This window comes from Ornithodoros turicata, chromosome 3 (assembly GCF_037126465.1).
Source record: "Ornithodoros turicata isolate Travis chromosome 3, ASM3712646v1, whole genome shotgun sequence".
Lineage (NCBI taxonomy): Eukaryota > Metazoa > Arthropoda > Arachnida > Ixodida > Argasidae > Ornithodoros > Ornithodoros turicata.
The window spans coordinates 78,261,982-78,276,166 of NC_088203.1; the positions used below are offsets into that span (position 1 = coordinate 78,261,982).

The 14,185-nt window shown below is 50.4% G+C and overlaps 2 protein-coding genes across 2 annotated transcripts; both read left to right on the plus strand.

Moving 5' to 3' along the window:
• Nucleotides 1-1,801: 1,801 nt before the first annotated feature.
• On the plus strand, nt 1,802-2,494 carry LOC135389700 (tigger transposable element-derived protein 6-like). Its single transcript, XM_064619732.1, has 2 exons — nt 1,802-2,094; nt 2,200-2,494. The coding sequence occupies exons 1-2, from the start codon at nt 1,802-1,804 to the stop codon at nt 2,492-2,494; spliced, it is 588 nt and encodes a 195-aa protein (XP_064475802.1).
• On the plus strand, nt 2,494-3,333 carry LOC135389701 (tigger transposable element-derived protein 6-like). Its single transcript, XM_064619733.1, has one exon. It carries the CDS (start codon nt 2,494-2,496, stop codon nt 3,331-3,333), a length of 840 nt encoding a protein of 279 aa, XP_064475803.1.
• Nucleotides 3,334-14,185: the final 10,852 nt, after the last annotated feature.

Sequence of the window (14,185 nt, forward strand, 5' to 3'; positions counted from 1 at the left end):
CACATCGCTACAAAACTCAACGGCTAAGACAAGATGCAGACAACAACAAAACACTAGACGTGGCAAGGAAGGCACTGCTAAACAAGTCCAGACATACTCGTCGGGGGAAAAGGCCCAACCGCTGCACAGCGCTAAACATACGACAGCACGGAGGAAACACCTCACATCGGGGAAAAGGCTTAAGACGAGCGCAGAGCTAGGTAAAAATGCGCCAAGACCAGACACCTAACTTAAACTGGGCCAAACCGCTCTGGCAAATCACCCTATGGCCCTATGGCGATGAAGTGTCCGCTTCCGTCGACATCCAGGCCTCAGCTCGTGGCGCGGCAACAGCGTAGCGACTGACCACACGTCCTCTCCTTACGAGAGCCAGCGCTCAACTGACAAAAGCGCCTCTCCGCGGGCGCTACGCATGCGTGCGCTCCTAGCGCCTGGCACGTGGGGTCCCTAATAGCTATGTAGGGCCATTATTTTTCTGTCACAAGTTCTCACTAGAATGATGCTGTACGAGCTCATCCTGTGCACACTCACAGCATCCTTAACAAATGCATCCTTTTCCAAAATGCTCTCCGCGTCCAAAGCCTCTCCCGTCCCATAGCTGCACATGCATTTCTCGCAACAAATATAGTCACTTCGTCCCATGAAAGTGCTAAATTTTCTGATCCCATAGAAACGCCCCCTAACCTCGAGCACATGGACCTTACCCCGGTAGAGCGTGCAGGAATCCTGTCCGGTAGATATTGAACTCGTCTCCTCGTTGAACACGGAGATTTTGTTTTTTCGCTCCCACAGGGTAATGTCTTCATAAGTGACTGGGAAGCAGGGCGGCCAGTACGCTACACGCATCTCCAGATTTTAAGGATTCAGGTATTTGTGGTATTTGACATAAAGCTTTGGTTTGGTCCGCAACAGATGCAAGTGTGCCAGCACGCTATACTTGAAACGCTCATGAACACTTCAAAAACTATACTTGTGAGAGTATTTGTTTTCCTTTTCAACATTTCAGGAAGCTCGATCGTGAACCCAATCCGCTTCGGTTTCAAACGCGTTTTTTTTAAAGTCGACACATTGAACGTCATTGGAGGCAAAACCATACCCTTCTCTCGCATAGTTTTCTATGTGTTGTGAGGACTCTGCGATGGCAACACTAACCATCTCTCTAACCACTAGACTAATTTGTGTTGGGCCCTCAAACATCATCTTCATGATTACGTTTTCATATTGCGGGGTTCATGTCTAAACACGTCCAAACATATCCAAACACAGTAGAGAGAGAGTGAGAGGAACTAGTGCGTCCTGGGACGACTTCGCTATACGACAGTTTGTGCGCCTTTCATATCGCAATGTTCTGGTCAAAACAAACCCATCCAAACATGTCCAAACACTTTCAAGGACGTTATAGAGCAAATGCTTGTGCATTTGTCCCATTGAAGCCCATGTATTTGGGTTTTCCGTACAGCGAAGTGCGTTTGCCCGTGTTCTCTGTGTTACGAAGTTCCGCGCGCGCTGAACACCGCTCCGATTCTCGGAAATAGTGCGACGTTCCGAACTTTCTGGAATTCAGGGCCATCCGGGGTGCCGGATGCATCATATCCAGGTCGCTCCTTGTGTTGGAGAAGCCTGTACAAAGGAGAGGTGGTGAAAGGAGGACGCCGGGGGTTCAGTGACCGGCGCAACCGGCGTGCGCAACCAGCGTTCGACGAATGAGAAGGACGGAGGCCCCCTCCTCTCTTCCTACAGTTTACACCCACCGGTCAGTTGTCACTTTTGATTCCGCGTGCGAGTGGGTGAAGTGGACGCCATGGCAAACGTGCTCAAGCGGAAATCGTTGTCCGTAGATGCCAAGGTGCAGATCATCAACGCAGTCGCCAAGGGTGAAAAGAAAAAGGACGTAGCTGCGAGGTTCGGAATCCCGGTGAATTCTTTGTCAACGATCCTGAAGGGCAAAGAGAACATCCTTGCAGCCGTCGCAGCGGGGACCAGCACCACGAGGAAGAGGCTGAAGGTTGCACATTATGACGACGTCGACAAAGCAACGTTCACCTGGTTCTTGGAGATGCTTGCCTCACGTGTTCCACTCACCGGTGCTATCGTGTAACGTCAGGCTGTCAACTTCGCGAACATGCTTGGCTGCGACAACTTCAAGGCCAGCAGCGGCTGGTTAGAGAAATTCAAAAAAAGACATGCGATTGTCTGCAGAGTTCTGTGTGGCGAATCTCTTTCTGCCGACGTTGTTGGGGCTGCCACGTGGCAGGAAGAAGAACTGAAAGGAATCTTGGAGAAATACCAGCCTAAAGACATCTACAACGCGGATGAGACCGCCTTGTTTTACCAGATGATGCCTGGACGCACTCTGACCCTGAAGGGACGCCGTTGTGAAGGTGGGACTCAAAGTAAGCAACGGTTTTCCGTCCTTTTCTGTGTGAACATGGACAGCAGCGACAAGCGGCTAGCCAGAACCCTTACTGCTTTCGAGGAAGGAGGGTCCCGGTGATGTACGCCGCCAACCAAAAGGCGTGGATGTCGCGAGCAATTTTCAGTGAGTGGCTCCGGGACTTTGACCGTGAAATGGAAAAGCAGGGTCGGCATGTGTGCCTTCTGCTCGACAACTGCTCAGCGCACCATGTCGACCTCCATCTTACGAACGTGGAGCTGCGATTTTTCCCACCGAACTGCACATTGCTGATCCGGCCACTGGATCAAGGCATTATAAGGAGTGTTAAGTGCGCCTATCGCGCACGTGTAGTGGACCGACTGCTGCTGGACATTCGATTCGGCAGAGAATCGAAAGTGGACGCCATCCAAGCCGTGGAGATGCTTGCAGCGAGCTGGTCTGCAACCAAACGCGAGGTCATCACAAACTGCTTCAGGAAGGCGGGGTTTGAGAGGACTGATGAGGCAGAAGACACCCCATGTGCTGACGTGGAGGAAGCTGAGCCAAGCGTTCTGGAAGACACTTCAGACGCGCTCGCTGTGCTCCAGCGATGGGAAGAACTTCGAGAACAAGGTGGGGTGCCGGATGATGTTGCACTGGAGGACTTTTTGAACGCCGACTCAACGGCAGTATGCACAGAGGAGCTTAGTGAGGCCGACATCGTCGCCGGTCTGCGTCAGGATACACACGAGGACAGCGAGAGCGACACTGAAGAGGACATATGTGTGCCATCTGTTAGGGAGGTGCTCGACTCTATTGACGTGCTTCGACGATACGCGGCATTGAACAAGGACCAGGAGGGCGCTCTGGCAGCGCTGGCAAGCTATGAACGGTCTGTGACACCGACGTTCTTCAAGACCGTGCAAAAGGGAGTAACTGACTATTTCTGTGCCAAATAAATTGCTTCTTTCTCTTCCATAGTCTTGTTTTTTGTGCGTTATATTCCCGGGAACTTCAGGCTACTGAACTGTAGTAACAACCACCGGAATTTAGCTAACGTTCTCTATAACGAAGTTCTCCATATAGCGAAGTTTTGCGATGTGTTTACCGACTTCGTTACATAGAGGTTTAACTGTATAACTGTCGAAGCGGTAGTTTGATTGTCATTCTCGTCTAACCTCCACCATGCTCAACTTGGAGGATCCTCATAAGTAATACCCATGACGTCATCATTGAAATGCTTGAAGAGTTTTGTTTACAGTTTACAACAATTTTGCGGCGCGTGAAGTTGTTTCTTCCCAGCTCACGTGTTTCGGTAGATTGGCAGCTTCTTCTGCACCAACTACAGAGGACTATGGTCTAAAGGTATGCTTCTTTACTCATTTTTATCCATTCTATAACAGATCACTTTTTTCAGAGCAAAAGCATTGGACGGACTGATTGTCACGGCCGTTTCTCTGCTGTCGGACAGTACCGTTCGACGTGCATTGTGAAGGACTTCGGCTCGTAAAAGAAGAAAAAGATGGAGAAGATGGACCATCAGTGTCACTCCCCAGTAAACCAGATATGTCTCAGAAACATCCACACAATATCCCACTTGGGATTTGGGATATCCCAGGGACTAGGCTAAATAGCCCGTTGATGTCTCTGGGGCAGACAGCGGACCCGCATCTCTTCTGCATTTGCTGATCCAGGGAATGTTCCAGGAATGTCTCTCAGAGATATTTGGACATATAGAGGACATATACAGGACGTATTATATTATGTATTTTGCTGTTTTTTATTTTTTTTAGCTTTTATTTATATTATTATTTTTATTTATTTATTATTTATTTTGATTTTTGTTTTGCTGATTTTGCGATCCGTTACAACGATACGCCTCGCCTGTTTGATGAAACTTCGGTTGGAGAATGTCGATGGTGATGGCGAATTCCCGTGGAAAAGGTAAAATACGTTTTATTTTTCTTTTGACTATGGTGCGATACGTGATGAGTCGTTAAAGTATGATTAAAAAGGGTAAGGCTATGAGGGTATAAAATAAAATAATATTAATGGAGGAATGTGTGTGATAACTGATAAGTTCCACATCAAACGGGCCTACTTTACATGCGAATGGCACATTAGAATGTAAAAATAAAATACAGTGCCAACAAATTGGGCGCGCAGTATGTTGACTAAAGACGCAACGGCTTTTCCATTCGTGATAAAGGTTGACAATATGTTGAAGGTACAATGTGGAATCCACGCAATATTTGCTGCGTAAATCCTCAGTTGAGTGGCTCGTGGAAAACCAACGTTGTTCTTTATGCTCACAATCCACCATTGACCACGTACAGCTGAAACAGCGTTGATTCAGCACTATCTGTTTACATACAACATTAGTCAACATTAGACAACGTAGATTCTACGTTACACCATCAGCCTCTGTTGACTGGCAGCTTATTCTGCGAGAGCTATTTTATTTGTTCTGTTGGAACTGTCCGCCACGCATGTTCCGGTCCCGTCGTGTGGCCGCCGCCGGCCTAAGCGTGTCTTCGCCGTGGTTTGCTGGTTTGCTCCCTGTAGATTTACGTCGCGAGTCAACTATGACTGCTGTGACTGTGTTTGTCTACTTTTATCCTTGTGTCTATGTGTTAAATCCGGAGGTCGTACTCAAGCTGCAGCAACCGCCGATATTATCAGCGTGTCGAATCGTCTGAGAAAATTTGTTCTTGCGCTATGCAAATAGTCCGACTATAACAGTTACGTGCCGTTTTTGACTGCGTACTGAAAATGTGTATTCTTATGACCATAGTGTTTGGCACACGAACGCGCCTCGATATGCAGAATTATTACGAGAATTGCTTGTTGACTTCACTTACATGAAGGGGTACAGGTGCATGGTACGTGAGACCTGCCTTTGGAGTAAACTATTTAAGTCAGTTCAGCACCTGCCATAACGAATCCCATTGGAATATGGTCAAGCGAGTGCTGCACTACTTGAGTGGACGAAGCCGAATCGTGCGGGCGTACGATTTTTTTGCTCCTGATTCCTGCGAATTACTCATAGCTATTGTCAGGGGATTATTTCGGGTATCCTCTATATTGCAAGCCGACACTGCGCATTGGACTCGGGCGAGCTGCCCACTCCCCGGCGCGCCCCTTGTCTTGAAGTCATGGATTCCTCTACTGAAGACGCGAACAGCTCCGAACCTGGCTCTCCCGCGAGCAGCCACACTGTCAAGAGAGGTGCCTCTTCAACCGGCCACTCCACTCTCGAGTCGTCCGATGAGGATCAACCTTTCAAATATGTTGTCAAACGGGCTCGAAAGACAAGCAAACGCAACATCAAACGCATCACCTTGCTCGAGGGAACCACAGTCATTTTTGCGTCACTGGAGCGGGAATCGAACCTAGCTAAGCTCAACCACTTAAAGCTCTCGCAATTCCTCACTTCTGAGCTCCCTGGGAGAATTAAGGAGATTCGGCCGAACCACGCTAAGAACATTATAGCGGTGGATGCTGTTGCCCCTGCTGCGTAATTAGCCCTCCTGCAGCTGAATCGCATATGTTCCACACCTGTCCGTGCCTATGAGCCCTGCCCGTTCAACTCATGCTATGGCGTCCTTTTGGGAGTTGATACATCCATCTCCGACAGCCAAATTATGGAGGCCATTCAGTCCGACCCTCCTCTAATAGCAGCCAGAAGAATAAGACGGGACACTGGTGCGGTGAGGCTAACGTTCCTTGGGCCGAAACTTCCCAAGGGTGGCAGCTTTCACCTCCTGATCATGCAAGTTCGTGATTACTTACCGCGCACGGTTCAGTGCAACAACTGCCTTCACTACGGTCATGGGGCTGCATGCTGTAGCCAACGGAAAATATGGCCTAACTGCGGGCCCTCCCACGAGAGCCCGATGTGCCCTGAATCCAAACCCACTTGCATAAACTGCAAAGGGCGTCCTGTCGCCACATCAAAAGGGACTGCCCATCCCTAAAGTTGCAACGACACATCGCCAGGGAACGCTTTCGCTCCAATAGCAGCTACCGAGAGGCGAAGGCTGAAGTCCTGCTCACAAAGCGTCGCAACGAACCTAAGGCAATGGGTATACGAAAGTCTCAGGAGAAGCCTTCACACAGGTGTGTACAATCCGCTTCTAAGAGCCTCCAGGCGTCGCAGCGACAGATCGTTTGGGCGGAAACTGAGTTTCCCCCTCTAGGCCCTGTCGACCGTCCAGAGGAAAACGATGCATCCCCGGCACAACCCCATGGAAAGAAGAGCGACCCTCCGCTCCCTCTCCATTCCCAGCCAGCCTACCGTAAGGTGTTAGACCGTCTAGAAGGCGCAGATCTGCCCATGGTCATCATCCAGCTTCTCTTTGCTGCACTGAAGGCTATCGTCTCGGCAGTTCCTGAATGTACTGCTCTAGCAGAAATCCAATCGGTCCTCCAACTCGAAGCCGTGATAGCACCCCTGCGTCTCCCCGGCAGCAGGCATTAACAACACCAGCTTTCGTACATCGATCGGCGGACAGTTATGACCGAACTTAGAAAAAAGAGAGCGTTCCTTCCCCGCATCCTTCAATAGAATGCCAGAAGCTTGATTCATGAACAGGCCGATCTCAAACTCCTTTTACGGAAGATGGACTTTGATGTGTTAGCGATACAAGAGAGCCTTACCCAACCATCATTCAAGATACCGCCGTTTGTCTCCTACAGCGCCAAGGGCCACCATGCGGACGGCCTCCCGCGGGCATCGCTATTTGTCAAACGGTCCATTGCCCAGGCTGAAACTGACCTATCCCACCTTTGCTCTTCAACTGAGGAATACTATGTTGGGCGTCTACTGAAGGCTGGCTCCAAGTCAGTGACTGTCATATCTGTATACCAGAGGGGTCATGCTCCGCCCAACGTCGAGTCTCTCAAGGCTCTGCGGCTTGTTTGTCCAGGTCCTCTATTTGTGTGCGGAGATTTCAATGCGAGCCACAGTCTCTGGGGTGGTCGACGAAACTGCAGACGTGGTAATTCCATTGTTAATTACCTCTCCTCCAGCGACCTCGTGGTGCTCAACACCGGCTCTCCAACATATATGCGTTTGCCGCGCTACCTAAATGCCATCGATTTGACTCTGGTCTCTCCTGATGTCACCCTAAAGTGGGAAGCCGAGCCTGACACATAGGGTTCAGATCATTTCCCCATTCTGCTTTCGCGTCCGAGTCGTAGTAACGGCCCCAGGAAAACGAACACTACTACCAACTGGGTGAAGTTCAGGGAAGGACTGATCGGCTCTACGGCAGATACCTTGCTCGACTCTGTAAAGGCGTCCTTGGCTAATAGTTCAAAAGCAGTATCCTACCTGGCCAGTATGCCTGCCCCCTGACCTCCGATACCTCAACCTCCGTGCTGCGCGGCGTCGAGCACAGCGACTCTGAGAACCGGCCTTCAGGCCGACTGGGTCGCTTACAGGCGTGTTTGTGCTGCTCATAGATGGTATACCTTGAAGTTAAGGCGGACTCAATGGAGACAGTTCAGCGAGTCCCTCAATGCCCATACTCCAACAACGAAGGTTTGGCATACCCTGCGAGCAATCGAAAGCCTGTCGACCCGCTTGTCACGTTATCGGTAGCGTCTAACAGGGAGCCCAAGGACATAGCCGAAGACTATGCCAGTGATCTAGCTCGCGTCGCAAGTTGCAGTGCCCAACGCCTTTCTCCTAGCCACACTGTAGCAAACGGTTCCCCAGCGGACGACGACCTCACAATGTTCGAGCTGAAGTCCGCCATCCAAGGCTTAAAGCGGCGCAGTCCAGCTGGCCCGGACGGGATCCCTAACCAGGCCCTCAAGAACCTAGGTGATGACTAGCTCGACGCTCTGCTCCAACTATATAACAACGTCTAGACCTCTGGATGCATCCCATCTGATTGGAAACATGCTCGAGTAATACCCGTCCTAGAGCCGGGGAGGCCACCGAGCCAATTGTCCTCTTACCGTCCCATTGCTCTAACCTCGTGCGTTGGCAAATGATTGGAGCCTATAATTCACAAAAGGCTGGTTTGGGTCCTGGAGCGAGGCAATTGCTTCCCAGATCACATTACAGCATTTCGGAAGGGCTGGAGCGCGTCTGACGCAATCGCTGAAGTGGCTACTAGCCTGAAGCAAGCGAGAGAGTCCAATGAGTTTGCTCTCGCTTTCTTCATTGATGTGAAGAAGGCATACGACTCGGTAACGTACTCGGCATGTTTCGCTGCGCTCGAAGCAGGTCGAGTCACTGGCCGCCTGCTGGGATACCTATGTGACTTTCTATCTAACAGAACGTTTGACGTCTCCGTCCGCGGGTGTACTAGCTCTGTGAAGAAGTTTGAGCGAGGAGTCCCACAAGGCAGTGTTCTATCACCTATACTATTCAACCTAATCATGGCCGGGGTTCACCGAGGAATCCGCCCTACACCGTACGCGCTTCATCTCACCGTCTACGCGGGTGACATCTGCCTCCGCATCGTGGGAACGGACAAGGAGAAAGTTCGTGACACAGCTGATATTGCCTTGAACGGGCTCAATGCAGCGCTGCTTGCGAGAGGGCTGGAAGCGTCGCCAGAGAAGTCAAAATGCATGGTCTGCATTCCCCGTGGAAAGTACGCCGGCAAGGACTTCCCAAGCCTCAGCATTAACAACACTCCCATCCCAAGGTGCGCGTCATGTAAATATCTTGGTGTCACCATCGATAGCACACTACGCTGGTCTAAGCAAGCGAACGAGACTATCTGCAAGGGAAAGAAAACGCTCAACCTGCTTCGCAGAATCAGCGGTAAATCATGGGGCTGCAAGGCGCGGTCATTGGTCACCCTTCACAAAGCCCTGATCTTGTCACGCATTCTCTACGTGGCGCGACCTCGCGCATCGTAGACCTCGTAGACCTCGCGCCTACGCAATGGCAGGCCCTTGAGCGCCTTCACCGCGCCGGAATAAGAACTGCGCTTGGTCTCCCAACCTTCTCTAGCGTCACCCAAATGTACCTGGAAGCTAAGGAGAAGCCTATTAGTGTCCACTCTGAGCTCAAAGGACTCCAGTTTCTGGATAATGCATCAACATCTATCAACAAGCATTCCCTCTTCACCGACCTCGAACAAAGGACACACACATCCCTAGGACGCCTGGCTAGTGCCACCCGCTCTCTAGCCAACAGGGGGCTCTTCCTCGGCCCCCAGCTAGTCCACCTACGCCGCCGTGGCTGGAGTTCGTGCCCGCAACAACGCTTCACATCCCGGGTCTACGGAAGAAGAGCGAGTCCAGCCCCCTGGTGGCCAGGATGGCGGCTGAGAACCTGATAAGCGACGTCTATCACATACATACTCTGGTGTTCACGGTGTGCTCCATTGACCACCGTTCCGAGAGCGCTACCAGTGCGTACTACATCCCGTCAATGAACATGGCCTGGCAAGGGAAATCAGTTCGTTACCCAATCTCATCTACGACGGCCGAACTCCTGGCCTTGTTACACGCAGCTGCTGCGGTTCAAGTCGCCGGAATAACTAAGGCCGTTTTGCTTACGGACTCCAGAAGTGCCCTCAACAACGTGATGAACCCCATGTGTGGTCGCATCCTAGCCCGATGTATAAGGTGGTCGTGTGCCCAGCATAGGCTAACCGGAGGTGAGCTTACGCTCCAATGGATCCCGTCTCATGTCGGCATCAGAGGCAACGAACGAGCGGACCAGCTAGCTTCCTCAGCACACCACAGCTGCAGCCCATCCTTACCAGTCCCGGCCGACACTGACAGGCGCATTGTCGTCAACAACAACAACATAGATGAATGGATGATGATGATGTGGGATGTTTCCCTGCGTTGAGTGCAGGACCCTACCCCATTCCAAAGAGGTTCATATGAGAGGATGACGAGGGAAGGAAATCCCTACAGTTCGTGAAGGAGGCCGGTGGCCCTCAGATTGTCGTCAAACAGCTAGTTGAGGTGCGTCATCCTGACATACAGGACATCATGCAGAATCACCGACCCTCTCTTCCCACGAAAGATCTTCCCCGTGGTATGCAGACAATGCTCCATCGATTACGCACGGGATCTGCGTTCACGAACTCGCAACTGTTCAAGATCGGCTCCAGGGAGGACCCCAGTTGTGGACACTGTAATCATCCGGAGACTATCGCCCATATTCTGACAGAATGCCGTGCATACCATACTATGCGGGAAACTCATCTTCCCCACGCCAGGCCTGGAATACTGACGGACGTTCTCTTTCCCGAAGGTTCTTGTGCGGAACGACTTTCAAAAACTCGCGCCCTCGTGCGCTTTCTTCAAGAAACGGGCCTAGCGGAAAGACCACTCTAGTACACCTACAGTGTGCCTCCGTCCCCTCAGTATCAGTCATCCTGCCTATGCATCACTTTGAAGTCCTGTACTCCCCTCTCCCACTTTCCTTTTTTTTTTGGCTATAGTCGTGACGATGCCCACTTGAGTGCGGCCAACAACGGCAAGCTACCTCGACCCCCCCCCCCCCCAACTTCAGTGGAACAAAAAGCACAAGGATTAGGTATAGCGCTTCCGGGTCTCCAGTCCTTGGCTTTATACCGATGCAAACTGGAACGAAAATGGGAACGGCAAGTCCAGTGGCTATATTTTCGTTCTGTCACGAGGTGCTGTCAGCTGGAGGACAACCACGCAGCAGGCAATAGCTTTCGACCTGTGAAGCGGAGTATCTTGCACTAATCGGAGGAATGAAAGAGGGAAAATGGCTGAAAATGTTTTTGTGGGAACTGGATTTTCACAAGTACTGTCCCTCCGAGTTTCAGATGCGCTGTGACAGTCAGTCGGCGATAAAACTAGTTGACCTACGTTTCCATTTTTTTCTTTCTATTTCTATTCTATTCTAGTTGAAAATCCAGTTTTTCACCAACGCTCCAAACATATTGAGCTGAAATATCTGTATGCTCGATACGAGGTGGAAAGCAGGAACTTCAGACTATCGTTTTTGTCCCGACAGATTCCGTGATTGCGGACTCTCTCACGAAGCCTGTGCCAAGCGGTAAAAACGTGTTGTGTGCAAGAGGCTTCGGACTCGGTATCACCTGACTGTCAATGTTTAATTAGTTTGGTGTTTTTCTTGGTTTTGTTGCACTTGTCTCGATCGTCTTTCGTTTATCAGCCGGTTTGATGGGGAGTATGTTGCCATATATCCACCCGCCTGATAACATGCCTTCATAATTAACGTTGAGCATCCTCGTCATCATATGTTTCTCTCATGTGTTTTTCTCTAATAAACGGCTGGCCGATGCTGCGCTTGCGCAATCTCATTCTCTGGGACCCTCAGCAGCGAAGCACACGGATCTGGCTGTCCTTCCTTACAACATGATGAAGTGAGGCAATGAGGCTCGTGCAGATGACGTCACGCACAGCCTTTGAGCGCGTTTGAGCCACGTGACGCGGGAAAACATGGGGATGCGTCACAGGCGTCATACTGCAGGCCGAATCAGCCAGCAGCGCATGCTTTTAAAATATACGCTCGTAATTGCATGCACACTGCAATAGCTCACGGCAGGCCCTCTTACAGTAACTCCGGTGTGGCAATATGTTCTCCCGAGTCACGTGACCGAACGCGCCGTCACTGCACAAGCCTCATTCTGCCAGCGGCCATTCTGCGTGCGGCGCACGTGTTATTGAAGAGCGTCGTGTCCCCTAAAGATGATCTATTTGAACTCCATTGTTTGCACGGAAAAAGCCTTCGTTCTTCATGGTCGTTCGTTTAGCTTCTTTCGAAATTCCCATATGGAAACAATTATGGAATCAATGGTGATCGAACTTAAGGGGACAGCGGTTTCTTCTTTTCAAGTGAGCCAATCCCATAAATGTGGACTCAACAAGACACGTTCCCCTATTTCCTGCTTTTCGAGACACAGCAGACAATATGTTTGTCATTGGTATATTTGTGAACTTAGCTCCAAGGCCGACACTGCGGAGAGGGAGACGCAGAGTTTTGCTTGGTCCTGTTGCTTGTGTCTCTCCTCAGTGGTGTACGGACATGTGCCGTATTTTTTACGAACTTGTGAACTGTGTTGTTTTCTATTGGCGGTATAGTGACCGAAGAGTTCGCGCAGTTTCTGGAAGCAATTCACAAAGTGCAACGAGAGATGCCGCATACAACCTCGTTCAATATCAGATAAAGGATACAGACCGTCTCACTGGCCGAATAGACATTGGTTGGGATAGATGCTACAGCCGGGCTGGGCTGTCTAGGGCTCGCACGGGAGAAACTGCCCTTCGTTTTCTTATTGTTAACTGTTCGTGAAGGAATACTTCTTGGAAACTACAAGGCATGTAAGATTGTTACCGGTTCTCTGTGAAGCGTCTAACGGGTGTCTAAAACCGTAAAACAGCGGTCATGGAACGCGTTATGTGTGTGGCCACCGCTCTGCATGAGAGCGCAGCCACCGTGTAACATCTTATCGCCTGCCCGTGCTGACCCGGCCAAGCTCTGCACTCCACTGCACCTCTCAACTAAGACACTACTTACATGGTTTGTTGAATGATTCGGCGTAATTAATTCAGAGATGATTCTGTGTTATTCCGTACGTGATTCACGAAAATTTCGAAGCTATACTTGTGGCTTTATCTGCTGCTTCATCGTAACATTTCCATTTGGCAATATTCGCCATTAGCACGTGAGTAAGGTTGCTTTAGTTTTTCTTGTTGAGGTTCAGACCTGCGCTTATGACCACAGACTTCTCGAGCCGTAAGTTCACAAGTTGAAGTACACTGGTTCACCATCTCAACTGCGGTTATTTCTTTAAGGATCGCAGACCAAACTCCAAATATTGGTAGGGGAGGCTTGAGTCGGTACTGTTTCATGTCTCCGCAAGCGGAGAAAACCTTCAGGAAATCCATTTTTGATACTTCAGTTTACGTGCATTTGTTTAGCCGACGGCAGCCGCAACCATTTTCAGGACTTATTCCAAACTCCAATTTAAAAATATCCAGGACACAGTCATGCTCTTTTCTGTGTTTACTTGTTCTGTGTTTTTGTGTTGTCTAAGTGTTTATCTGATGTGGCAAATCTGAGGCCATACTTTTTTTTTTTCATATTTTTTTACTGCACCCCCCCCCCCCCCGATCTCAGCAATAAATCCGTCCCTGGGTGTCAGCCAATTGCAGAAGATGATTTTGAAACACAGGCTTTCTGTGGCTACGAGTGGCTGCGCATGCGGCTTATGCCAGCTTGCTTCCACAGCTACGGTCGCCGCTACAAGTAACGTCGTCATTGGCGGACTCTTTTCAACTGTTCAGAACGAGCTCGTACAAGCTGCCTTACTCGGTAGCCCAGTCGGTAACGTGTTGGCTTGTTGAGCTCAAGTTCGCGGGTTCGATCCCGGCTAAGGACGGCAGCAATGCGGGGGAAGTATGGTGGGCTAGAAGGATTGGTGAGCCGTTCGGCGGTTGTCATATGTACCCGCCGATGTTCCTGCCGAGAGATGGCGCCAAGCGTATCTCGGCGATATGCGATCTAATCGCCTCTCGCGTCGTGACGTGCGTACTCGTCACGTGATTACACACCTGCCGTTAACCCATGAGCGTGCCTTTTCTTTGCTCTGCATGCAAAATGCCCCTTGAGTGCCTCCTGCAGGAGCAAACGAATGGCACACCCAAATATCAGTGCTGACATTCGTCGGCGCGTCCCTATCAGCCCTCGGGTCTGGGACACGTGTACTTTGATAACGATAAAGACGTGTTCGAGCAGCCGGTTCTGCCTTTGGGTAGTGATATTCGTGATATGGTGCGACCTTTAGGACCTTTATGGAGCGACCTTTACCTTCCAGGTTGCGAGGTCCG

Coding starts and splice junctions, on each gene's coding strand:
- LOC135389700 (XM_064619732.1), top strand. CDS start 1,802: ATGGCAAACGTGCTCAAGCGGAAATCGTTGTCCGTAGATGCCAAGGTG. Junction 2,095..2,199: donor CCACTCACCGGTGCTATCGT/GTAACGTCAGGC, acceptor GATTGTCTGCAG/AGTTCTGTGTGGCGAATCTC.
- LOC135389701 (XM_064619733.1), top strand. CDS start 2,494: ATGTACGCCGCCAACCAAAAGGCGTGGATGTCGCGAGCAATTTTCAGT.